This window comes from Oncorhynchus keta, chromosome 2 (assembly GCF_023373465.1).
Source record: "Oncorhynchus keta strain PuntledgeMale-10-30-2019 chromosome 2, Oket_V2, whole genome shotgun sequence".
Taxonomy (NCBI): domain Eukaryota; kingdom Metazoa; phylum Chordata; class Actinopteri; order Salmoniformes; family Salmonidae; genus Oncorhynchus; species Oncorhynchus keta.
Window position 1 is genome coordinate 62,382,640 of NC_068422.1, and position 27,313 is coordinate 62,409,952.

Sequence of the window (27,313 nt, forward strand, 5' to 3'; positions counted from 1 at the left end):
GACTGGAGTCACCCTCTGGTAAATTAAATTGATTGGACATGATTTGGAAAGGGCCTTGGTCAGGGAGGTGGCCAAGAATCCGATGGTCACTTTGACAGAGCTCCAGAGTTCCTCTGTGGAGATGGTTGTCCTTCTGGAAGGTTCTCCCATCTATGCAGCACTCCACCAATCAGGCCTTTATGGTAGAGTGGCCAGACGGAAGCCACTCCTCAGTAAAAGGCACATGACAGCCCGCTTGGAGTTTGCCAAAAGGCACCTAAAGACTCTCAGACCATGAGAAGCAAGATGCTCTGGTGTGATGAAACCAAGAGGAAACCTGGCACCATCCCTACGGTGAAGCATGCTGGTGGCGATGTTGTGGAGATTTTTCAGCGGCAGGGACTGGGAGACTAGTCAGGATCGAGGGAAAGATTAACGGAACAAAGTACAGAGAGATCCTTGATGAGAACCTGCTCCAGAGTGCTCAGGACCTCAGACTGGGGCAAAGGTTCACCTTCCAACAGGACAACGACCCAAAGCACACAGCCACAACAATGCAGGAGTGGCTTTGGGACAAGTCGGGAATGTCCTTGGGTGGCCCAGCAAGAGCCCGGACAGTAATTGCTGCCAAAGGTACTTCTACAAAGTACTGTGTAAAGGGTCTGAATACTTATTTATATTTCAGTTTTTTATTTTTCAAACATTTGCAAAAAGAACAGTTTTTGCTTTGTCATTATGGGGTATTGTTTGTAGATTGATGAGGGAAAAGAAATATATTTATTCAATTTTAGAATAAGGCTGTAAGGTAACAAAATGTGTGTTTTTCCGAATGCACTGTATATAGCTACTAAACTAACTTATTACTCAGAAAAACACACCCACATTAGGTAGATGCATACATCATGTACTGTTCCTACATTATAGTGAATGCTCAGTGTATAGCTGTGTAAAGAAGGTGTTTTCAGTCTCATAATGTTTATTGGGCACAGGTTAACGCAACATATTGTGTCTAATTTTGTGTCCTGCTTTGCTATTGGTAGTTCTTGTTTTCACCACTAATATTTAATGTGTTTATTAGTTCTGATAGAATGTCTTAATGAAGTTCTCTCACAAGGTTTTTTTTATTAATATTTGAGCAGGTGCATTGTTCTTCAGCCATTTGTTGTAGAATAATATTGTATCTCCACAATCTGGGCCTGTTCTTGTTTTTAATCAAACCGTTCAAACGAACTCTCCGTTCTTTTCAATAGTCACAAAATATGTGCATCGAAAGACCGTAAAATGCGCTTGTCATTGTTTGTTTTTGATCTTATTGAAATGGTTCATCTCTGACAGGGATGTAGCATTTCTCGATTCGTTTTGACCTAACACGTCATACTTTCAGGGTATTTTCATATTTTTTGATTACAGGAACTTTATTGACAAATAACACCTCTGATAAAGCAAAATATGCCAAATGATAGCACGTTGACTCTTACGTTCTGATAGGGTTGGAAGAGATGAGAGACGTGCCTTTTTTGAACGAGTTTCACGTCACATAGTAGTTGATACGCTCGTTCTCTCTTCCTACCCTTTCCCTGTTTTAGTTGGAGTGCGAAATTATATCTGACCCCCAGTAACATAGTCCTGCTGACCGCCATCGCTCTGAGCGGAGTGTGTGTGTTCATCCTGGTCATCATTGGCATCCTCCACTGGCAGGAGAAGGTAAGGACGGAATGACACAAATACGTCGCTTACACCGTTTATCGTCGTCATTATCATCACTTGCTGTTTTAATCGATAGTAATGAGCACCATCAACCTCCTCTCTTCCCCTTCATTATTAGCTGTACTGTCTTGTCATTTTTCCTCTTCTTCCTTGCATTCCTCCTCACTATCCTCTCCTCCTCCCCCTCCTCTTAATAGTCTGAGCCAAAGCCGGTTATGTTCTGGTCAGAGCAGTGTGTGTCCTCTCTCATCCTCCCCACCATTGCCAGTCCATAGTATCTGGTGGGGGTCTTCTCTTCTCCTGACCCTAGGGGGTTGCTGGGGAGCTCTGGTGCTCATCCAGAGAGCAGGAGACCCGCTGTGGGAACAGGGCTCACTCCGAGAGGAACAGATGGGTCAGAACCAGCAGATGGGCCCTGTCCTCTAGCCTCCCACAGAGCTCCAGCACGGCTGTTAGAGGGCCATAACCAGTGAGGACGCTCGGCTGTAATTGCTTTTGTTTTGCCCCTTCAGCATATCCAATATTTTGTTCGTAATCCCTGTAAATATGTCCTCCAGGGAGAGGTGTGTGTGTGTGTGTGTGTGTGTGTGTGTGTGTGTGTGTGTGTGTGTGTGTGTGTGTGTGTGTGTGTGTGTGTGTGTGTGTGTGTGTGTGTGTGTGTGTGTGTGTGTGTGTGTGTGTGTGTGCGAATTTTACAGTGAGTTTTAAGGTAATCATATATTGTTTGAATTTCGCAAACTTGTGCTCATTTGCATGTGTTTGCATGCAACTGTTGCCGACATGCATGTGTGGTGTGTGTCCAGCCTACCGTGCACACACCACGGAGCGATTCATCCCCATCCCAGTACAGCCGTGGCTGGTCTGTTTCTCCATCGAGCGAGGCCGAGCAACGTTGGCGTCTTCTCAAAGCCATCTGCTGTGGGTGCTTTATAATGCACGCAGGACGCCATAATTGCTCTCCACTCAGGGAACTGTTCCGGGAACACTAGCTTCATTGGAGTTGACTCTGCATTAAAATAACATGTTTGGCTCCATATCTGAGGAACTGAGCCCAGCAATTATATTTTAGCAGAAAGCGAGCAAGGCAGAGGCATGGCTCCTTGTCCATTGTTGATTAGAGGTTGATTGACTGATAATGGTCATGATGGCCAAGGTAATGGGAGCTCAGGTAATAGCTAGCTGTTCATTTGTTTAGATGATCTGTACTTCAGTTCAGAGCCCCCTTCATTTTCATAGATACAGGTAACTGACAAAATAAAGGAAACACCAACATAACGTGACTTAGTAAGGTGTTGGGCCAGAACAGCTTCAATGCACCTTGGCAGAGATTCTGGAACTTTATTGGAGGGATGCGACATCATTCTTCCACGAGAAATTCCATGATTTTATGTTTTGTTGAGGGTGGTGGAAAACGCAGTCTCGGGCGCCGCTCAATGATCTCCTAGTCGTGTTCAATTGGTTTGAGAGCTGGTGACTGAGACGGCCGTGGCATGTGGTTTACATTTTCTTCATGCTCATCAAACCATTCATTGACCACGTTGTGCCCTGTGGATGGGGGCATTGTCATCCTATGGGGGGCATAGCCATGGTAGCCAAAATAATGGCTTGCCCAGCATGTTTAAACATGATCATTTTCATGATTAATACATGTTTCATACATTGCTTAATTAACTCATGTGCCACAGCTTTGTGGAAGCACCTGCTTTTAATATACTTTGCATCCCTTATTTAATCAAGTGTTTCCATTATTTTGGCAGTTACCTTTATATCTGCTTCATGTTATTACTGTTGCAGCTGATGAGTCACATCTTTTGAATCGGCAGCCTGTTTTTGTGTCAGTATGACGTCTCAGGCTGTGTGTTTTTCTTCCTGTTGTATTGGGATGGCCGACATCTCCGCTGTGGTGGGTCTTTTTGAGCGTGGGTACCTGCCTTTGTTTGCTTTTAATGGGGGAGGGTCGTGACCCATTGTCATCTTTTTGTCTAGTCGGGTGTGCCATATGCATTGTAAGTGTGCTTGCCTTGAAGTCATATCTGAGCCCGGCTGCTGCTGAGTGCTCCTGTTCTATCTGACTCACTCTGCCCAGCACAATAACACACCATCATTGAAGGGGCTCTCTTAGATAAGAGAGTCTAACCTTTCACGCAGGGGAAAACAGCATTTGGAGAGAAATAATCTCCATAAACCTTTCCATTTGCATTGCGGTATGGGGTTGACCAGGTCACGGTGCGATGGGTGATTTACTTTTCATATTTATGCTGACCCCTGCTATTTGTTCCACAAATCTCAATGATCAAATACACGTCAGAGGCTGGTTTGAGACACAGTGCCTCCTGCAACAGCCGAGACTGGCTCAGGAAGTGTTGTTAGAACACTGTTAAAGATAAGAAAGCTTGTTGATATTTGAATAAAACTGCTTTCTCTGTTTTAGCCTAGCTGTAAATCTGAGAGGTGTTTTGGATTCTCTTTACTTGTCCGATAACTTTGGTTTCATGCCTGAGGAATCTATCAGTGTTTGTTTGAGCCATTTGTATTTTGGTGTGGGTTTAAACGGAATGCAGGGTTTTTCAGAGCAGTGAAGGCTGCATTATACCTCCACGTTGCATAATGCATACATTGTGACAAAGGTCTTCTTTTATGCTTAGTTCAAGGCCCCCATAGCCTTAGCACAGAGTATGGATAGGTTACCGCATACAGTAGACCTCTCAAATAGGTCAGGTTATCGTGTTACTGAACTTCACATTCAATCAGGAGGTTTCAGACCCTTCAATAAATGACACTGAGGATATCGCGCACGGAATAACGACACAATTATATCCCCTGAACACTCAATTATTTTGTGTTCCTACACCACAGTGAAATAGAAATATTGACAGGATTTACAAGCCAGTTCACTGAATGAGACCTGAGGAGCGTATAACAGTATGTTCATTGTACTGTGTACACGCCATAAGAACAAGTGGAAGTAACTGAACACTCAGTCCTAAAGACAGTCTGCTCCCTTAAGTCCTGAGCAACACAGACACGGCCGACAGACTCTCTGCTTAGATGTCGGTGTCCTCCATCCGGACTGTCTGTCGTATGGCGAGTAGTTCCAGAACACATCTGTCAGCTTCATCTCCGCTGCATTGTTGAAGCTTCCCCTTCTTTTTTTCCATCATACGTGCCTTTTATGTGCTGTTGTCAAGGGAAAGCTCAAAAATAAACGTGAATGATCCTCATGAATCCGCAGAGGGTACGTAATCGTACGTGGAAGTGAGATCCCGTTAACACTTGCAATAATGATTGCCTGTCTCAGATTGTAGCCATGACCACTCAGTAGGTCTGCCGGTTTCATTACAATTCTATAATGGTGTCAGCCCCACCTCTCTCTCTCTCTCTCTCTCTCTCCTCCCTCCATCACTGACTGTTAGACTCTGCTTGTCTGTGTTGGTCTGACTCGTGACCCCTGACCATTGCCCTGTGTGGGTTTCAGAAAGCGGACGACCGGGAGAAGAGACAGGAAGCACACCGGTTCCATTTTGATGCCATGTGAAGGAGCACAGGAAGAGATGGACCATGGGAAAAAAAGTCATGCCATTTTTCTGTTTTTTTTTATTTATTTATTTATTTATGTTTGCTGGTCGATGGAATTGTTTATTTATTTGATCCCCTCTGGCTCTTGATGATATGCCATTTAAAGTGTTTATATATCCATTAGACATTATCAAATGTAAAAGAGACAGACAGGTTACTTCTGGCATACTTGCACATTTCAAGGGCCAAAATGATGGATGAACCCAAATCTAAACAGGACTACTGAGTGAAATTACACTGAGTTATATCCCAGTTTACTTTTTTATTCAATGGTTTGGCTCAGCTCATTATGTATGGTTGTCAAATGGGCACTAACAGTTTACGTCATGAATTTTGCAATAATGTTCAATCCAAGCCATCCTGATCTTCAAAACACATTACCGGTGTGTTTGTTTTGGGGGAAGCATTGCTATTGTAATGCTACTTGAATATTTATGTCTGTAAACCCATTGTCTTCCTGTATGTCAATCTGCAAAGGTTATTGTTTTCCGTGGACTGTTATAGTGAGATCTTACACATAGAGTCCACTGACCCAAACAGGGTATTTACACTGGATGCATCCGTTGTGCTCTACTGTATATAATGCACATAGTACATGGTCCATAATGAGGGGTTACTGTATGTGTCAAGTTCATTATGTATTTTTCCTCTCCTTTTTTTCAAATTCCTCTCCAAATCCCTGACACAATGTCTTATCCTTGTTTGACCGTTCCCACTCTCCCACTGCCGTCACTCCCAGTGGTCTTGGAATGGCCTGTACTACTGACCCCTCTGGTTTGGTCATGTCCTTAGCTTTTTAGTCTTTCTCACTCTTAACAATCGTGTTTGTCTCGCATGATACAGACAGTGTGTTTTTGGAGTTTCAAACCCTTATGTGTTCATTAAAAACGTACATGAAACTGTGGCGGTCAATTGAAGAATGGTTCATATACTATATGTACTTAAACTACTTCTACTTACAAGGGGAAATATGTTTGTTATTTAACCAACAGGAAGTGCAATCATCAATATTATCACCAATGTCAAGTTTCTTCTATTAATCATTCTATTTCATTTGGAATTAACGTGGGGCACATGCTATCATCTCATGTCTGTGGTTTAAATAATGATTGATAGTGATCAGTCTCATTGATTGTATTTTTGTGTTTGTGTGTGGATTGTGCTTATAATCGGAAATGTTCAACTGAAGTAGGATCATTTCTGTTGAGAATGTTTATGGGATGATGGGTTGAAAATTAAAAGTGTTTATCGTGCTTAATTCATGGTGGTTCTCACTTGTTTTCCAAATCAAATGTATTTATATAGCCCTTCATACATCAGCTGATATCTCAAAGTGCTGTACAGAAACCCAGCCTAAAACCCCAAACAGCAAGCAATGCAGGTGTAGAAGCACGGTGGCTAGGAAAAACTCCCTAGAAAGGCCAAAACCTAGGAAGAAACCTAGAGAGGAACCAGGCTATGTGGGGTGGCCAGTCCTCTTCTGGCTGTGCCGGGTGGAGATTATAAAAGAACATGGCTAAGATGTTCAAATGTTCATAAATGACCAGCATGGTCGTATAATAATAAGGAAATCAAATTCATTTAAATGTATTTCCGTCTCACGTTTGCCTTCTGCTTCATAGATAGTCCATCCGAAAAATGGAATTATCCTGGTGAGCTGATGACCAAAGAAACGATTGGAAGTGACAACTTGGCATAGCCTACAGTTTTGAGTTCTTTTTAGCTCATGTAGCGTAATGTATTGCAATCTGGCACTTATGGTAAAATGGTAGTCTAATAAAATGGTAGCCATCATTTAAATAGCAGTTGATGTTTTACTGTCTGTTGATGTTTTTTCACGATTGTCTCTTGGCAACAACTTACTGAGTAGATATTATCCTAATGGTAGGCTGTCAACTTTTCCGTTTTTTTGCGCAAAACACATAACCCCATTGCAACTTGCTCCGTTCATTTTGTATTATATCATAAATGGCTTTGCTCAATTTTACCAATATAATCTTTCAATGTAACATGAACAGAGCAGAGACTTGTATGCAGCGAGAGATTTTACACTCGGTGATGGGGTGCATGCGTACAAGCTGCCCATTCACGCAAACATCGCCCGGAGCTTAAATGAGCCTTCTTTAGTGCCATTACTTCAGTTCAGCCACAGACCACTCTGTGCATCTCTCTGTGCGCGTCTCTCGGATACTCTGCTGCTCAACCTCACTGGACAATGCAACCTACTTTAATAATAGCATATGTTGCATGTGGAACTACAAGACACCTGTCTAGATGGAATTAACGTTGTATCTAATACTTATCGGGAGTGGTTGAAGAAGACGCGCTTGTTTTCCTCAGAGGAAATTAGGAGTTGATGATGGTCTTTCTGACTATGGAATTAAGGCGGTCAATGAAAAGTTGGATTTTATAAAAAAGCGACTCAATGCCTTGGATCCATAAAATGGAGAGAGAAAGCGTGTAACTCCCCAAGCTTAAGAAGGAGAACGTATTTGGCACCACCACACAGGGAGAGGAAATGCAAAGAGGTGAGTTTTACTTGGCATCAGAGCGCTTTTGGATCGTATTAAGGACCACTGATATGATACAAAAGGCTTTTAATCACTCGCATCGGCTGTGATATAATTCATCCCTTATTATTCTGGAAGATAGACGAAACTCACCCTTACCAGATGTCTCCCGTTGTATTTTCTCTTTCGCCAAGTTGTTTTATTGTGATATAATTCATCCCTTATTCTTCTGGAAGATAGACGAAACTCACCCTTACCAGATGTCTCCCGTTGTATTTTCTCTTTCGCCAAGTTGTTTTATTGTGATATAATTCATCCCTTATTCTTCTGCAAGATAGACGAAACTCACCCTTACCAGATATCTCCCGTTGTATTTTCTCTTGCGCCAAGTTGTTTTTATTGTGTTATGCATGTTTGCAAGAAGCCAAAATCCCTGAATGGCATCGCCACCAGCAGGTTTACATCTATTCAGTTATATTAGCTTTTTAGACTATTGCAAGGGGTCATCTTTGGAACGTGCCAATATCCGAACTTATAAAGATGAGATCTTTGCACAAGGCTACACAATCCGGAAGAATGCATTCCAATTTTGGCTACTTTTCTATTAACGCCTAAGGTCGATGTCGGCGCCACCGCGGAAATCTAATTAGCATAAAGAAAATCAAAATTGTAAAAAAAAAAAATTAAAAAATCGGTCAATTTAAACTAATGTGTTTTTTTTTTTGCATTGGATGCGTCTCAATGTGTAACACTTCTGCGTCTGTGGTAAAAGGTGACAGAGCTAGAGCGGTGTTTGTCAGACCATGAGACATCCCGAACATCTCAAGTCATGTGTGATGAATACAAAGGGTAAAAGCAAATAGCCTAATGTATTTAGGAGTTGAAAATCGCCATTTTTTAGCTGAACGGCGGGTGGTGCTGAAGTGACAGCTCCTGGTGATTCGCGCCACATCTGGGACAAGGCCACAGCTGCGGTTTGCCGCTCATTTTAAGACGCGATATATTCTGCTGTGAAATTATTGTGTTTTGTACTGTACTCTAGGCCTATTATTAAAGGGACTGCCAAGTAGAGTTTAACACACCTAGTCTGTAAACTGCACTGAATCTTATCACCGAGGGAGAGAAAATCGTGTTGAGTTCACTTCAGTAGGACTGGGCTATTTCAGTCGCGAAGGGCACAAAGTCTAGTTGTCTTAGAATTATCAACAAATGACTGTAGCGTTCTAACTCCGCATAGCCCCATGTTTTATTTTGTAATATAATTGCAGGATCAAAATGCATCAGCAAACACCCAAAGAGGCCATATCTATGCTTTTTGGGTTAATTTAACCAAACAATCTGGTAGGCCATCCATTTGTATTTACAATGCACTCCTACTCATGTTCTTCCATTAGTGGAGGCTATCTTGTAAAGGCATTCAACCTTTTCAATTCAGACTTTCAGGTCCATTCAAAGCTATTTGACACAACTGTGTGCTACAATTAATGTCTGCCATAGACTGCTTTTAAGAGGTAGTTATTATGGTCTTTCAGTGGTCCCTCATAGCGGAGTAGGATCCGGAAAGGGCAAATCTTTGTGAATAGCCTCATAGTCAGGCCGTGCATGGAAAAGTGTATGTGTGTGTGTGTGTGTGTACGCAGTCTGGCCTTCTGGCCTCCAGCGTATCACGCCTGGGAAGAGAGAGGGTGTGTGTGTATGTGCGCATGGATGTGTGTTTTAAATTCTGTATAGTAGAGAACATGCCGTCTGATTTCGTTTTGCAAGCCTGGGTGGCTATAGTCAATCCACGTTTCATTATTCATCAGTCAGGCTCTCGCTCATGGTTTAATGTGATATAAGCAGCGCAGTCTATTAAAATCTGTTGGGGGTAAACCTACATCGGGCTTATCTGGAGAAGACAGTGGTGTCGTGGGCTGAAATGTGCACAGGGGTACGGCGAGCAGTTTTAGCACAGATATAATACACAATGCAGTGCTGTTGCTGTTGCTGCTGCCTCCGGATGCCTGTCTCTCATTATGGCATCACGCCTGTGAGCCTTATCCCATTTGTTCTGGTTCTGTCTTCATTCAGGACAGGAGGCTGAAGGGTTGGCGGATGCTCTGATAGGCGTGATGATGCGGGCCAACCAATGAGTGCTCACTGACACACCATCAGAGGACAATATGATAACACATACACAGATATACAGCCTTCTTTGTTTAGCTGTACATGGTATGGAGGAGAGAGCTCTTTAGGCATCTGAGTTTGGCTTCAGACTTTTGGTTGTGATATGTCTTGGCTCCGATACGATGCTTTTTAGATAAGCTTTCAATGGCACAACCTATGAAATACAAGGCAGGGATACATCTACAAGACTCAAGGATCAATATTCTGTCAAGTATTGTTGTACATCGTACACATCAATTGCAAGATGCACCTTTAACTATATGTTACTGTCAGTGTCGTAGATCATTGGCTCTTTCACTGTGTGTGTGCTTATGTGTGTGCTTGCGTGCACGGTTATGTTAGGTTATGATGGATATAGTAGGGCTATAGTTCTTAATGATGCCCGGTCTAGCCCCTGCATCACTGCTGTTCCAATAATCACCCATACACCATTTTGTAAAAAAAAATAAAAGGTTTATAATTATCTCACCCAACAGAATAGAATGCATGTTTCTCATTTAAACTGGTAATTACTATTTCCTATCTTAACTAGCAGATGTCAAGCTTCACATAATTGCTTTTTAATGAGGGGTGTGCGAGCTAGTGTGTTAGATTGCCTATTATTTCAACACTTTGATTCAAATGTTTTTACCTGTTCCACTCGTATTTGATGGTCCGTTTAGGAGAAATAACGGTGCGAATCATTGACATTGGAATGTTTTTCCCTTGCAGCCTGGGTACTCCTTATTCTGATAGAAGAGGGATTTGCTCTGGCACAGAGAACTAAAGGTGCGTCTCCTGTTGTCATTTTGTCATATTATGGGGGGAATAATCGGTCATGTTGTTGCACGTAAAACACTTTCACTGGCAGCAGCACAATAAATTGATCTAATCCCATACATTTCCCAATTTAAACATGGTCTTGATTCTCTTCACTGTCTTTTTCTCAGAGTCCTTTTCTCAGAATGAAGGCAGTCCACCTCAGAATATTAACGAATGTGGCATCTGGGTCCGCAACATCAACGGGGGAGTCTTCACGTCCCCCAACTACCCCAACACATACCCCCCTAACAAGGAGTGTGTTTACATCTTGGAAGGTACATGTCGGTTTCTGCCTGCTCAAACGAAAATGGCCTCGGCAGTGCCTTAGAACGTGGATAACAGCTGCTTATTAGTTTGTTGCAATTTTAACAGCCTGTCAGTCACTATATGCGTCTTATCAGAGTCATGTCATCCAAAAGTCCAAAACCTATATGTCTGTGGGTAAAACTCAGTCCAGTCGAAGTCGGCTGCAGGAACTGATAGTGGGATTTCGTCAGTCGGGAGATAAATTGAAGACTTGGTGAAGCTCAAGGGCTCCCCCTGTGGAGGCATGAACTAGCATAGCCATAGAACCTACATTGACAAAACGGCATTGACGATCCAAATGATCCGTGTGCATGTACAATGAGCAGGGCTAAAACGAGGCCAATTCTCCAGATCATCATGACTCAAACCCAATAATGAATGGCATCGCTCATCTCCAAAAGTCTTTGGAGAGTGAGTCACTCAATACTGATAGGTCAGAAATGTCAGTCAACCTGGTTTATATTTCACAAGATATGACTTGTTGACTGCATTCCAGAGACTCTTTTGTCTCTCACATGATGTGACTCTTGGTTAGCGATTTGTGTATTTGTTTGATTGTTTCAGTATGTTGTTGTATTGAGTTATCAAGCTAAGCTATATGTGGTATGTATGTAGCTACTTTTAACTGAGAGCTCTTGTTTCTAGTCCTTACCAGGGGAAATATACATGTGATTTAGTGTTCTGATAACAGTACTGCCGGTTTGGCTGAATCTGTACGGTAGGCTTCCGTCATTTATTCCTGTTTAAAATAGTGACATTACTGCTTCCCACATACCTTCGAAGTACAGCTAATTTGTTTCGTTGTGTGTGCCGGCGGTGACATGATTTGTGTCAGTGTGGGCGAGCTAGTGACATGATTTGTATTTACGTGTGTGTCTGAGCTGTGACGTCGTCATTTAAATGGTGGTATCATTTGTTTCAGTTCAAAGGCATTACCCGCTCTTCTCAATTTTTCTACCGTTTGACATTTTAGCATTGCAGGCAGTCTGATGCATATGTAATTCACCTATGAAGACCAATGAGCTAGATTTTTTATACAAATGGTATGTGCAAGTGGTTGTCATGTTAATTCTGCTAGGCTACTTGAGCCAGTCATGTGGGGTGTGATTTACATGACATGAACTTCTAAACTCAAATGTATGGTTGAAGTGTTGTGTTTTGGTTCAGAACCTGTAAGGAAACATGCTGACATGTCAAGTCGTTTCAAGTCATGCTAAGTCCTGTGTGTATACATCAGCACAATGTGCATTAGTGTAAGGGCTGAACTTTGGCAACATGGATTGAATCGAGCACTAAGCCTGGGTACCTTTGTGTATTTATGCAGGCGTCCATAAACTGGCTGTGCATATGAGTAGAAAACAGGAGTTTAGCTGTTACCATATTTTTAAACAAGTTTGTGTGCAGACTGAGACGCTGCTTGACTGGTAAACACAGTCCATGGAGCAAAGCCTTTTATCAAAAACCAAACCCAACACACCCCTCCTCCTCCTCTCTCACCTCCTCCAGCTCTCCCTCGTCAAAGAATCCAATTGGCCTTTGATAAGAACTACTACATGGAGCCCTCCTTTGAGTGCCGCTTTGATCACATCGAGGTGCGGGATGGTCCGTTCGGCTTCTCACCGATCATCGACCGCTTCTGTGGGTCGAAGAGCCCAGGCCTGGTCACCTCCACGGGCCGCTTCATGTGGATCAAGTTCACCAGCGACGAGGAGCTGGAGGGTGTTGGGTTCCGTATCAAATACACCTTTATAGCAGGTACACATTCTCAGTTAGAGCTCGCCTAATGGGCATATCCTCATTACATACGCAGCCATAGGTGTGGATAATAAAGACTACAGCACATCCACAGATTTACTGTCAAGGGCCTCATTTTACTTGTTTGTTACCATCCAATAGTATATTCTAAGACACTGAAATCAGCGTCTCACATCGGGTCACAGATATTAGCTCCCATTGGTCTTCCCCAGTTTATCTGACTTCCTTTAATGGGATCTTATCACTTTTCTATACTTATGAATTCCAGCTCTGTGGATCAAGACTTATGTGCTTTCCTGTTTCTAATTTCAGACCCAGATTTTCATCTGCACGTGGGTGGACTGTTAAACCCGATTCCAGGTAAGCGCTTCAATATTTCACCGGTGTTTGTCCGATCCGATTTGAAGAGCTCTGTGCTCTAAAGCTTACTGGCTGCTATCTTTCACTGACACATGCTCACATTCTCTCACACACGGAGACACATCTCTTTCTCCTCTCTCTCTCTCTCTCTCTCTCTCTCTCTCTCTCTCTCTCTCTCTCTTCCTCTCTAACATCTCTCTTGTTTCTTTGTTCACGTTTTTCTATCTCTTCCCTTATGCTCACCTTTTCTTCTGCAATCCTTCTCTTATCCATAACCCCCCCCCCCCCGTCCTCCAACTTTCTCTCTTCTCAGATTGTCAGTTTGAGATTGGTGGCTATGATGGTATTATCCGCTCCAGTCAGGTAGAAGAGGAGGATAAGATTAAGACTGGTGACGCTCTGGACTGTATCTGGACCATCCGCGCTCCTCCTCAGTCCAAGGTGAACATCTTGTTCTCCCGCTCCTTCTCTCCGGTGGCTAAATGGGTCATCACGTCACTCACTGCAGAGGTCCAGCCACTGAAAACACGCCCATTGATTAGAACACAGGAGACTGGGAGTAAGACATACCAGTCCCCTGACCCTCTCTCTGCTGTGGAAACCAAATTAGCAGTATGTCAAATTAGCAGTAGAATAACCAGGGCAGCGGGTATTAGGCCAATAACGCAGAAATAGCAGAAAATAGAATCGGCAGTACTGGGAATGAAGCTAAAAGCAGTCACTTGATGTCTGCGGTCTTACGAGTTCAAATGTGCTAAAGAGGCTGGATTGTTCCCGGGCTGATATCACAAGGTGATCTCTACAGCAACAGAGAGGCAGGTTTGTTAAGATTAGAGCCTATTCGGGTGCACAGCATACATCTTGCGCTCAAAAGATTTAGTTCTACAACTATTCATCTGAGTTCAATGATTCCCAGTGGTTTTGCTCTGTACAATTGTGCTAAGCCTAGGAGGATAGGTTTAATCCAAGTGTGAGTCTATTGTCCTTCAGTACCAATATCCCTTTATAAATGCTTCAATTTCCACTTCATTTTTGGGTACCATTTAATTTCTGAGTGTCAGCTGGGTCGCCGTGGTAACGTGTTGTAACGTGGTGATTTTCTGGCTGTAGATTTTCATTCGCTTCCTGGAATACCAGATGGAGCACTCCAACGAGTGCGACAAGAACTTTGTGGCCGTGTACGACGGCAGCAGTGCCATCGAAAACCTAAAGGCCAAGTTCTGCAGCACCGTGGCTAACGACGTCATGCTCAACAACGGGGTGGGAGTGGTGCGGATGTGGGCCGACGAGAAGAGCCGACTCAGCCGCTTCCAGATGCTCTTCACCTCATTTGTCGACCGTGAGTGTTCCCCTTCTTTCGTCCCCCCCCCCAAAAAAAATATGTTACTTGCAGTTATTGTGGGCCGTCTAAACCAGGAGTTAATTTGGAGATAAATAATTGCAGATCAGTCTGGGGACTTTATCAATTGGCAGGTCATCTTGTCTCCTTATTTTTTTTTATTCTCACAATTTAGTGGTCAGTATTTTGTCCAGACACACAGCAGATTTATGAAAGGTTGGAAGAGATAGATGGGGCCAACTGCCCATTATTCTCCTTGATTTATTGACGACATCCACATCCTCTGAATAGTAAATATCTGACTGACATTCAACTCTCATTTTAGAAAGGGAAAGTTAATTAAAGTGGCATGCTAAGCAGTGGTATCGCAAAGCCAGTTCTTTTCCCACCGTCTTTGCCGAGTACCTCAAAGAGAATGACAAGTTATTGAATATGCATATAACGGTGTAACACATTGGCCATAATTATGTGTCATCATTCACAATGGACAAATGGGATTTATCTTCCCATTGAGGAATGGAAAAGCTGACTCATTTGTCATTATTAGTATGTCATTATGATCAGATGCTTTGCATAAAGCTCTGCCTTTTTTTTGCATGGCAGATGTGGTTTAAAGGTTTTATGTAAATTACAGAACATTTCCTTGGAGGAAACAGTTGAAGACTTCTATTCCAAAACACTATATCCATTTTCAGAAATGTTAGTAAATTTGCTTTTTACACTCTTGGCCTATATGGATAGGGCTATATTTAAATGTTTCTTAGGCTTTCACAAGGAAATTCAGAGAAACAGATAGACATTTTGGGTGCGTATAGAAAGGAGTCCTGAGTGCATTCAGGTGCATGTTCTGAGGCAAATGTCCTTCCCAATAGACAAACATAGGCTCCTTCTTTTCAGTACGACCCAGAGTATGACGCCCTGTCATCTTGCAACTGGACATCAAACATAAAGATCCTGAATGTTGACACTGTATATGACATGGAAATGTAAAGTGCACATTTGGACTCTGGTGTTTTCCATGTTTGTATGACATCACAGCTGTATTTATTGTAATCCTCAACATCTACTCTCTCAAAACGCATTGTCATCTTAAATTGATCGCATTGCCCTCACTCAGACAACAGAAATGTGCAAGAGTTGCCCAACTAGCGGGAAGGGTAGGGGGAAACGTCTTGTCGTGTGCAGTGCTCATGTTCAGAATGGCTGTAAGTCAAAAACCCATACAGCGCTGTGAAGGGCAGAGCCTGACCTCTGAAGTTAAATATAGCATGTTACTGTACAGCCACTGCGTTTTAATTTAGGTGCTTATCAGTGTCCAAATCTGCCATTCTCAACCCGTAAAAGGGTATGAGTGTAAAGGGCTATAGAACTTCTGAAATTAATTGGTGTGTAAAAATGATACATTTGTGACATCAATATTTTCAAAAATGATATGCGTGTGTGTGTTGAAGTCGGAAGTTTACATACACTTAGGTTGGAGTCATTAACTTGTTTTTCAACCACGACACAAGTAATTTTTCCAACAATTGTTTACAGACAGATTATTTCACTTATCACAATTCCAGTGGGTCAGAAGTTTACAAACACTAAGTTGACTGTGCCTTTAAACAGCTTGGAAAATTCCAGAGAATGATGTCATGGCTTTAGAAGCTTCTGATAGGCTAATTGACATCATTTGAGTCAATTGGAGGTGTGCCTGTGGATGTATTTCAAGGCCTATCTTCAAACTCAGTGCCTCTTTGCTTGACATCATGGGAAAATCAAAAGAAATCAGCCAAGACCTCATAAAAAAAAATGGTAGACCTCCACAAGTCTGGTTCATCTTTGGGAGCAATTTCCAAATGCCTGAAGGTACCACGTTCGTCTGTACAAACAATAGTACGCAAGTATAAACACCATGGGACCACACAGCTGTCATACCGCTCAGGAAGGAGACGCATTCTGTCTCCTAGAGATTAACGTACTTTGGTGCGAAAAGTACAAATCAATCCCAGAACAACAGCAAAGGACCTTGTGAAGATGCTGGAGGAAACAGGTACAAACATATCTATATCCACAGTAAAACGAGTCCTTTATCGACATAACCTGAAAGGCAGCTCAGCACTGCTCCAAAGCCGCCATAAACAAGCCAGACTACGGTTTGCAACTGCACATGGGGACAAAGATTGTACTTTTTGGAGCAATGTCCTCTGGTCGGATGAAACAAAAATAGGACTGTTTGGCCATAATGTCCATCGTTATCTTTGCAGGATAAAGGGGGAGCCTTGCAAGCCGAAGAACACCATCCCAACTGTGAAGCACGGGGGTGGCAGCATCATGGTGTGGGGGTGCTTTGATGCAGGAGGGATAGATGGTATCATGAGGAGGGCAAATTATGTAGATATATTGAAGCAACATCTCAAGACATCAGTCAGGAGGTTAAAGCTTGGTCGCAAGTGGGTCTTCCAAATGGACAATGACTCAAGCATACTTCCAAAGTTGTGGCAAAATGGCTTAAGGACAACAAAGTCAAGGTATTGGAGTGGCCATCACAAAGCCCTGACCTCAACCCGATTGAAAATTGGTGGGCAGAACTGAAACAGCATGTGTGAGCAAGGAGGCCTACAAACCTGACTCAGTTACACCAGCTCTGTCAGGAGGAATGGGCCAAAATTCACCCAACTTATTGTGGGAAGCTTGTGGAAGGCTGAAAGAATAATAGAAATAAACGCTGAAATAAATCATTCTCTCTACTATTATTCTGACATTTCACATTCTTAAAATAAAGTGGTTATCCTAACTGACCTAAAACAGGGAATTTTACTAGGATTAAGTGTCAGGAGTTGTGAAAAAACTGAGTTTAAATGTATTTGGCTAAGGTATGTAAACTTCTGACTTCAACTGTATATAATATACATACAGTACCAGTCAAAAGTCTGGACACACCTACTCATTCATGGGTTTTTCTTTATTTTTTACTATTTTCTACATTGTAGAATAATAGCGAAGACATCAAAATTATGAATTTAACACATAAAATCATGTAGTAACCGAAAATGTTTTAAACAAATAAAAATATATTTTAGATTCTTCAAAGTAGCCACCCTTTGCCTTTGACAGCTTTGCACACTCTTGGCATTCTCTCAACCAGCTTCACCTGGAATGCTTTTCCAACAGTCTTGAAGGAGTTCCCTCATATGCTGAGCACTTGTTGGTTGCTTTTCCTTCACTCTGCAGTCCAACTCATCCCAAACTCATTTCAATTTGGTATTTTTTTAATATATTTTTTAAAATATATATACAGTACCTTGCGAAGGTATTCGGCCCCTTAAACTTTGCGACCTTTTGCCACATTTCAGGCTTCAAACATAAAGATATAAAACTGTATTTTTTTGTGAAGAATCAACAACAAGTGGGACACAATCATGAAGTGGAACGACATTTATTGGATATTTCAAACTTTTTTAACAAATCAAAAACTGAAAAATTGGGCGTGCAAAATTATTCAGCCCCCTTAAGTTAATACTTTGTAGCGCCACCTTTTGCTGCGATTACAGCTGTAAGTCGCTTGGGGTATGTCTCTATCAGTTTTGCACATCGAGAGACTGAAATTTTTTCCCATTCCTCCTTGCAAAACAGCTCGAGATCAGTGAGGTTGGATGGAGAGCATTTGTGAACAGCAGTTTTCAGTTCTTTCCACAGATTCTTGATTGGATTCAGGTCTGGACTTTGACTTGGCCATTCTAACACCTGGATATGTTTATTTTTGAACCATTCCATTGTAGATTTTGCTTTATGTTTTGGATCATTGTCTTGTTGGAAGACAAATCTCCGTCCCAGTCTCAGGTCTTTTGCAAACTCCATCAGGTATTCTTTCAGAATGGTCCTGTATTTGGCTCCATCCATCTTCCCATCAATTTTAACCATCTTCCCTGTCCCTGCTGAAGAAAAGCAGGCCCAAACCATGATGCTGCCACCACCATGTTTGACAGTGGGGTTGGTGTGTTCAGGGTGTTGCTTTTACGCCAAACATAACGTTTTGCATTGTTGCCAAAAAGTTACATTTTGGTTTCATCTGACCAGATCACCTTCTTCCACATGTTTGGTGTGTCTCCCAGGTGGCTTGTGGCAAACTTTAAACAACACTTTTTATGGATATCTTTAAGAAATGGCTTTCTTCTTGCCACTCTTCCATAAAGGCCAGATTTGTGCAATATACGACTGATTGTTGTCCTATGGACAGAGTCTCCCACCTCAGCTGTAGATCTCTGCAGTTCATCCAGAGTGATCATGGGCCTCTTGGCTGCATCTCTGATCAGTCTTCTCCTTGTATGAGCTGAAAGTTTAGAGGGACGGCCAGGTCTTGGTAGATTTGCAGTGGTCTGATACTCCTTCCATTTCAATATTATCGCTTGCACAGTGCTCCTTGGGATGTTTAAAGCATGGGAAATCTTTTTGTATCCAAATCCGGCTTTAAACTTATTCACAACAGTATCTCGGACCTGCCTGGTGTGTTCTTTGTTCTTCATGATGCTCTCTGCGCTTTTAACGGACCTCTGAGACTATCACAGTGCAGGTGCATTTATACGGAGACTTGATTACACACAGGTGGATTGTATTTATCATCATTAGTCATTTAGGTCAACATTGGATCATTCAGAGATCCTCACTGAACTTCTGGAGAGAGTTTGCTGCACTGAAAGTAAAGGGGCTGAATAATTTTGCATGCCCAATTTTTCAGTTTTTGATTTGTTAAAAAAGTTTGAAATATCCAGTAAATGTTGTTCCACTTCATGATTGTGTCCCACTTGTTGTTTATTCTTCCCAAAAAAATACAGTTTTATATCTTTGTTTGAAGCCTGAAATGTGGCAAAAGGTCGCAAAGTTCAAGGGGGCCGAATACTTTCGCAAGGCACTGTGTATTTCCCCCCCTTTTTTATTTAAAAAAAATAATAATTCGTCGGGGTCAGGGAATTGTGGAGGCCATGTCATCTGATGCAGCACTCCATCACACTCCTTCTTGGTAAAATAGCCCTTACATAGCCTGGAGGTGTGTTTTGGGTCATTGTCCTGTTGAAAAACCAATTCTACTCTCACTAAGCGCTAACCAGATGGGATGGCGTATCACTGCAGAATAATGTGGTAGCCATGCTGGTTAAATGTGCCTTGAATTCAAAATAAATCACAGACAGTGTCACCAGAGAAGCACCGCCACACCATCACACTACCTCCATCATGATTCACGTTGGGAACCACACATGCAGAGATCATCCATTCACCTACTCTGCGTCTCACAAAGACAGTAGGAACCAAAAATCTCAAATTTGGACTCATCAGACCAAAGGACAGATTTCCACCGGTATAATGTCCTTTGCTCGTGTTGTATTTCTGATTAATTTGATGTTATTTTAATGGACAAAAAACATGATTTTCTTTCAGAAACAAGGACATTTTTAAGTGGCCACAAACTTTTGAACGGTAGTGTATATCGAAGGTTGCAAGTTCGAATCCCCGAGCTGACAAGGTACAAATCTGTCGTTCTGCCCCTGAACAGGCAGTTAGTTAACCCACTGTTCCTAGGCCATCATTGAAAATAAGAATTTGTTCTTAACTGACTTGCCTAGTAAAATAAAGGTAAAATTTAAAATCAATTAAAATTAAAATACAGTAATATGAGATTTGGACTTTGGTCAAAAGTAGTGCACTATATAGGGACTTGGGTGCCCTGTCGAACAAAGCCTAACACTAGCCAAACACTATAGCATTAGGTCAAATTTATGATGGGTTTAATATATATGTTAAATATACAGGATACAAACATTCCATTCCAGCTAAACAATGGATATATAGCGATTTGCAACAAAACCCATTTTTCCTCCACGGCTTCTCCTTTACCCAAATCCAGATAGCAGATGTTCTGAAAGAGCTGCAAAACCTGGACCCATACAAATCTGCTGGGCTTGACAATCTGGACCCTCTATTTCTGAAACTATCCGCCGCCATTGTCGCAACCCCTATTACCAGCCTGTTCAACCTCTCTTTCGTATCGTCTGAGATCCCCAAGGATTGGAAAGCTGCCACGGTCATCCCCTTCTTCAAATGGGGAGACACCCTGGACCCAAACTGTTACAGACCTATATCCATCCTGTCCTGCCTATCGAAGGTCTTCGAAAGCCAAGTTAACACACAGATCACTGACCATCTCCAATCCCATCGTACCTTCTCCGCTGTGCAATCTGGTTTCCAAGCCGGTCACGGGTGCACCTCAGCCACACTCAAGGTACTAAACGACATCATAACCGCCATCGATAAAAGACAGTACTGTGCAGCCAAGGCTTTCGACTCTGTCAACCACCATATTCTTATCGGCAGAATCAGTAGCCTCGGTTTTTCTAATGACTGCCTTGCCTGGTTCACCAACTACTTTGCTGACAGAGTTCAGTGTGTCAAATCGGAGGGCATGTTGTCCGGTCCTCTGGCAGTCTCTATGGGGGTACCACAGGGTTCAATTCTCGGGGCCGACTCTTTTCTCTGTATATAACAATGATGTTGCTCATGCTGTGGGCAATTCCCTGACCCATCTCTATGCAGACGACACCATTCTGTATACTTCTGTCCCTTTCTTGGACACTGTGCTATCTAACTTCCAAACGAGCTTCAATGCCATACAACACTCCTCCCGTGGCCTCCAACTGCTCTTAAACGCTAGTAAAACCAAATGCATGCTTTTCAACCGTTCCCTGCCTGCACCCGCATGCCTGACTAGCATCATCACCCTGGATGGTTCCGACCTAGAATATGTGGACATCTATAAGTACCTAGGTGTCTGGCTAGACTGTAAACTCTCCTTCCAGACTCATATCAAACATCTCCAATCCAAAATCAAATCTAGAGTCGGCTTTCTATTTCGCAACAAAGCCTCCTTCACTCACGCTGCCAAACTTACCCTAGTAAAACTGACTATCCTACCGATCCTCGACTTTGGCGATGTCATCTACAAAATATCTTCCAATACTCTACTCAGCAAACTAGATGAAGTTTATCACAGTGCCATCCGTTTTGTTACTAAAGCACCTTATACCACCCACCACTGCGACCTGTATGCTCTAGTCAGCTGGCCCTTGCTACATATTCGTCGCCAGACCCACTGGCTCCAGGTTATCTACAAGTCCATGCTAGGTAAAGCTCCGCCTTATCTCAGTTCACTGGTCACGATGGCAACACCCACCCGTAGCACGCGCTCCAGCAGGTGTATCTCACTGATCATCCCTAAAGCCAACACCTCATTTGGCCGCCTTTCCTTACAGTTCTCTGCTGTGACTGGAACGAATTGCAAAAATCACTAAAGTTGGAGACTTTTATTTCACTCACCAACTTTAAACATCTGCTATCTGAGCAGCTAACCGATCACTGCAGCTGTACATAGTCCATCTGTAAATAGCCCACCCAATATACCTACCTCATCCCCATACTGTTTTTATTTATTTACTGTTCTGCTCTTTTGCACACCAGTATCTCTACTTGCACTTGATCATCTGATCATTTATCACTCCAGTGTTAATCTGCTAAATTGTAATTATTCGCCTTCCTCCTCATGCCTTTTGCACACAATGTATATAAACTCGTTTTTTTCTACTGTGTTATTGACTTGTTTATTGTTTACTCCATGTGTAACTCTGTGTTGTTGTCTGTTCACACTGCTATGCTTTATCTTGGCCAGGTCGCAGTTGTAAATGAGAACTTGTTCTCAACTAGCCTACCTGGTTAAATAAAGGTGAAATAAAATCAAATAAAAAATAAACATCAAATCTATTAATTACAATTCTGAGAAGAGTAATATTGTACACACACATAGGCACCCATAACTATTAATTTCTCATGAAAAAACACAAATGTGAAGAATTAGTCGATATAGCACTTTGGAAATAATATCTTCAGTTGTTCCTCCACCACACTGTAATAGTTTAACTAAATGCCTGAATAATCAGAGATATATTAATTCCTGTATTCATTTTGGATATAATTTGTCTTTATTCCCATCACTGCAGCACTTCATTACCTTTAACAGAGATGTTTTTTTAAGAGCTCTTTAACATTCTGATGCATATTAAAAAAGATCACATTTTTCATAGTGTTTGTCTTGCATTTCAAATTCATGTTGTCCCTACGTCATAGACCGGGGTTCAATTAAAGGACCAAACAGAGACATTCATCTGAGTAATCAGTCAAGGCACTTTTATCTGGACCATCACCTTGGATATTTTAGTACTTATCCATCTCAGAACACCATTGACACGCAGAGAGAGTACTGTGCATCATCATTTTCATTACCTCTGTGGTTCTGGGCTCTCTCAAGGGGGAACTGTGAAGATGGGGAACACGAACCGGCGCTGACAACCAGAGAGAGAACTAGCTTTTTGAAGGCGAGAGATGTCTAATCAGTTTGGAAGTGAGCGCATAGTCAGGGGAACTCTACGCACTCAACGGGAGACGAAAGGCGTGTTATGACCCCTTCATCCCGCTGTCAGAACTGCTTAGCCTCGCGGCAGTGGAGGGGAATGGTTTGGTGTTAGGCCCTAAACAGCGTGTATGTGTCAGGGGTGCGGTGGGACCTGGTGGGGGCTAGTGTCGTACTGCCTGATGGGGTTTGAGGTGGGGTGGGGTGGGGGGATTTGGGATGACAAGCTGCTCAGATCTCTGATGTAGAATGGTGGGAGAGGCGGGGGGGGGGCAAGAGGAAGGGGGATGTAAATGTCTGGCAGGGGGCATCCTGTTAGGACCCACAGAACCAGCCTCGCACATCCATCTCCTGGGCCCAGCAGCCACGTTCAATTTACCAGCCTTCCCAGCTGTCTCGTGACTAGCCTTGTAAGAGCTAGTTTAGTCAGGAGTCTCAGCGCGCCTGGCCATCTGTGCCTCGTGATGGCCGTCTAAATTGATTTACTGCACTCCATACTCTACGCTGTTTTTTTTTTTTTTCACTCTGCATGTTTGCTAGGAGAAGCAGCCATTTCAATTGCCGATCATGTCATGCAAGCTGTAAATGATGATGTATGGTTTCAAGTTGCAGACATCTAGCTTTTTATCGCAGTAGTTTTAATCTTTAATAACTTTACCTTGTCTCTTGTTTCAGCCCCATGCAATAGCAACACGTTTTTTTGCCATAGCAACATGTGCATCAATAACTCCTTGGTGTGTAATGGGGTCCAGAACTGTGTCTACCCCTGGGATGAGAACCATTGTAAGGGTGAGTGAAAATTTAATTTCCTATTTTCTACTTTTAATCATTTAGTACTTTTATCATGTGGTAAATTGACTTGCGAGAACCAAACCATTATAGTAGACTTACTGTTTTTTCCGCTTCATAAACAGAGAAGAAATCCAATGGCCTGTTCCATCAGATTACTAATACCCACGGCACGGTGATCGGCGTGTCCTCAGGCGTGGTTCTCGTCCTACTCATCATCTCCATCCTGGTTCAGATGAAGCAGCCCAGGAAGAAGTTGGTAGCCCGCCGGCCAGTCTTCAACAAGGCTGGCTTCCAGGAGGTCTTTGACCCTCCCCACTACGAGCTCTTCTCCCTCCGTGACAAGGAGATCTCCTCTGACCTTGCTGACCTATCAGAGGAGCTGGAGAGCTACCACAAGCTGCGCCGCTCCTCCACCACGTCGCGCTGTGTCCACGAGCACCATTGTGGCTTGCAGGCCTCGGGAGGCAGCATGAAGCAGAGCCGCACCACCCTCAGCTCCATGGAGCTCTCCTACCACAACGACTTCTCCAAGCCCCCGCCCATGAAGACCTTTAACAGCACCTATAAGAAAAGCTGCTACGGCTACAAACAGACTCACGATTGCGCCGAGAATGTCATTGAAGACCGCGTCATGGAGGAGATCCCCTGTGAGATCTACGTCCGCGGCGGAGCGGCCGGGCCAAGTGCTGGGCCAGGAGGCTGTGGCACCCTCAGCTCCCGCAACGGGGGCCGCAATAACACCAGCATCGTCGACCCCCAGCAGCGTTCAATGTCCATGGACTTCTAGGTGAAGATGGGAGAGGGGGAAGAAAAGGAGGAGAGGAACCTTACTCAAGTTTATTTTCTGGTTTTCCTTCTTTTGATCAGTTTAATAGGGGGGACTCTCGCATGCAGATTCAGCCTTTCCCCTGTATGCTCAAAATAACGGGACACTGCCACACAGAGAAACAGTCAGATGAAAATTACTTGACTGTTTACTGTATTTACATTCATTCACATGTCAAGCACATATATATATTATCCTTTTATTTTCGTCTATGTACTGTCTATTAAAGCCAGAGTATCAAGCTTCATGTTGTTGCTTTTAACCCATTCATTTGATATTGTTTGATTTGATAAAAATGTGCATATATGATGACAATGATGTGATGCAGGTTATGATTACCACACACACATCTACACACATGCAGAGCCCCAATGAATATTCTATGTCTTGAGGGAACACACTAAATATACATTCAGATGTGGCAGATTTTCATGTAGGATATCTACAGGATATTTGCCAGCAGCATACCACCCTGCATACCACTGCTGGCTTGCTTCTGAAGCTAAGCAGGGTTGGTCCTGGTCAGTTCCTGGATTGGAGACCAGATGCTGCTGGAAGTGGTGTTGGAGGGCCAGTAGGAGGCACTCTTTCCTCTGGTCTAAAAAAATATCCCAATGCCCCAGGGCAGTGATCGGGGATACTGTCCTGTGTAGGGTGCCGTCTTTCGGATGGGACGTTAAAAGGGTGTCCTGACTCTATGAGGTCATTAAAGATCCCATGGCACTTATCGTAAGAGTAGGGGTGTTAACCCTGGTGTCCTGGTTAAATTCCCAATCTGGCCCTCAAACCATCACGGTCACCTAATAATCCCCAGTTTACAATTGGCTCATTCATCCCCCTCCTCTCCCCTGTAACTATTCCCCAGGTCGTTGCTGCAAATGAGAATGTGTTCTCAGTCAACTTACCTGGTAAAATAATGGATAAATAAAAATAAATAACATCTAGACAGAGGAATAGATGTGTTTTCTGTGTGCTTTTTAACATTTTGGTTCCATTTGGGGATTTTGAGTTCAGATGCGGACTATGGTGGTGAACCCAGAGAGTATAAAACGTGGAATCTATAAAGGTATTGGGATGCCCACACAAACACACCTGGTACAGGGTTGAATATCCATGAAGTTTTTCAATTATAAAAAAAAGCTAAAAGGGTCATTCGGGAGCTGATGATAAATTCAGAGTGATGTGAGAAAGTAGCCTAAATAGGCTAGCAACTTTTCATTCAGAAATGTTGATATTACCTGAATGGTGGAATAAGGACTACACAGATGAGATTATTTTCTGATCTGACATTTAAAGCAAACAGGCAGACAGACATGGGCCACCATTTATTATTTCAATCACTGGTTGTAGGATTTCATTGTTTCATTAAAAGAGACCCTACTCACTTACCTGTGTCTGCCTTTCATTTTATAAGAAAACACTAACAGTTGCTCTGCATTAAAAAAATACCAAAACCCCACAACTTAATGAAACAGCATGGGAATTAAAACTACTGAAAATAGCCTGAAGATAAGTTTTTGTTTAGTTGATGTGTATAAATACATAGTATTCTTAGCCATTTTAGAAGAATTTAAAATTAGTCTCCAATTCATAATTATGTATATTGCTCCTCCGCTCTCTCCACTGGCTTCCAGTTGAAGCTTGCATCCGCTACAAGCTCGCATCCGCTACAAGACCATGGTGCTTGCCTACGGAGCTGTGAGGGGAACGGCACCTCAGTACCTCCAGGCTCTGATCAGGCCCTACACCCAAACAAGGGCACTGCGTTCATCCACCTCTGGCCTGCTCGCCTCCCTACCACTGAGGAAGTACAGTTCCCGCTCAGCCCAGTCAAAACTGTTCGCTGCTCTGGCCCCCCAATGGTGGAACAAACTCCCTCACGACGCCAGGACAGCGGAGTCAATCACCACCTTCCGGAGACACCTGAAACCCCACCTCTTTAAGGAATACCTAGGATAGGATAAGTAATCCTTCTCACCCCCCTTTAAGAGTTAGATGCACTATTGTAAAGTGACTGTTCTACTGGATGTCATAAGGTGAATGCACCAATTTGTAAGTCGCTCTGGATAAGAGCGTCTGCTAAATGACTTAAATGTAAATGTAATTAATTACCATAATTGACTCTGCTCAGTCCTATAAAAATGTATTTATATGATTATATTATTCATAGAACCGATGTAATAAAAAAAAAAAAATTGACTGAGTTTTGTGCAACCGGGCCTTTTAAAATTCGTCTTCAATCAAAATTCACTCTGTAGCATGCAGTGTATAGGATCTTATGTCCATTAGTGTCTGTAGCAATCAATGTCAATGACATTTTATTTCACTTAATTTACTGCAACACCATTGTTAGATGAGACACACAAAACACGGAGACAGACATCAGTCATAGAAGCCGAATCTCTCTCTCCACCACCCAACATCCCAACCTCTCTCTCTCTCTGCTGTCATGTTGCAATAGACAATAGGATATGCGCTCAGGGCTTCATCTGTCTTAAAGGCAGAGGACAGACACAGAGTGCCACAAGTAACAATGGGGTCTGAAGCTACAACGAAGCCCTCCCTCAGAAACCCACAAAAATTAATCTATGAACATAGTCACAGAGGTCAACAGAGGGTGTTGTGGTGCTTGTAATTCTCAATCTGCCTAAATTGAAATAGACCCATAGTAATCTAATACTCAAATGATCAGTCACAAAGTTATGTGAAATCAAGTGTCCTTTTGTTCCAGGTTCCAGTCATTACAACACCTCATGGAT

General features: G+C 42.8%; 2 protein-coding genes across 9 annotated transcripts in view; both read left to right on the forward strand.

Moving 5' to 3' along the window:
* Positions 1 to 6,520, forward strand: part of LOC118358314 (T-cell immunomodulatory protein-like) — a 132,722-nt gene extending 126,202 nt beyond the window's left edge. For both annotated transcript variants that reach the window (XM_035735977.1, XM_035735987.1), the window contains 2 exons: positions 1,566 to 1,683; positions 5,162 to 6,520. In XM_035735977.1, the coding sequence (XP_035591870.1) occupies positions 1,566 to 1,683; positions 5,162 to 5,221 (178 nt within the window). In that variant the 3' untranslated portion in view covers positions 5,222 to 6,520. The remainder of the gene's footprint in view (positions 1 to 1,565; positions 1,684 to 5,161) is intronic.
* Positions 6,521 to 7,345: 825 nt separating this feature from the next.
* Positions 7,346 to 25,942, forward strand: LOC118358323 (neuropilin and tolloid-like protein 2). Of its 7 annotated transcripts, XM_035736001.2 has the most exons (9): positions 7,346 to 7,790; positions 10,650 to 10,706; positions 10,868 to 11,014; positions 12,552 to 12,800; positions 13,113 to 13,160; positions 13,474 to 13,601; positions 14,271 to 14,499; positions 23,612 to 23,725; positions 23,851 to 25,942. In XM_035736001.2, the coding sequence occupies exons 1-9, from the start codon at positions 7,781 to 7,783 to the stop codon at positions 24,513 to 24,515; spliced, it is 1,647 nt and encodes a 548-aa protein (XP_035591894.1). In that variant the 5' UTR covers positions 7,346 to 7,780; the 3' UTR covers positions 24,516 to 25,942. The 7 variants fall into 7 exon arrangements, with proteins under 7 accessions (XP_035591894.1, XP_035591923.1, XP_035591903.1 ...); XM_035736030.2 differs by lacking the exons at positions 10,650 to 10,706; positions 10,868 to 11,014 and having other exon boundaries at positions 7,347 to 7,790; XM_035736010.2 differs by lacking the exons at positions 7,346 to 7,790; positions 10,650 to 10,706; positions 10,868 to 11,014 and adding an exon at positions 11,255 to 11,478.
* The last annotated feature ends 1,371 nt before the right edge of the window (positions 25,943 to 27,313 follow it).

Coding starts and splice junctions, on each gene's coding strand:
- LOC118358323 (XM_035736001.2), top strand. Junction 13,602..14,270: donor GCGCTCCTCCTCAGTCCAAG/GTGAACATCTTG, acceptor TTCTGGCTGTAG/ATTTTCATTCGCTTCCTGGA. Junction 14,500..23,611: donor CTTCACCTCATTTGTCGACC/GTGAGTGTTCCC, acceptor CTCTTGTTTCAG/CCCCATGCAATAGCAACACG.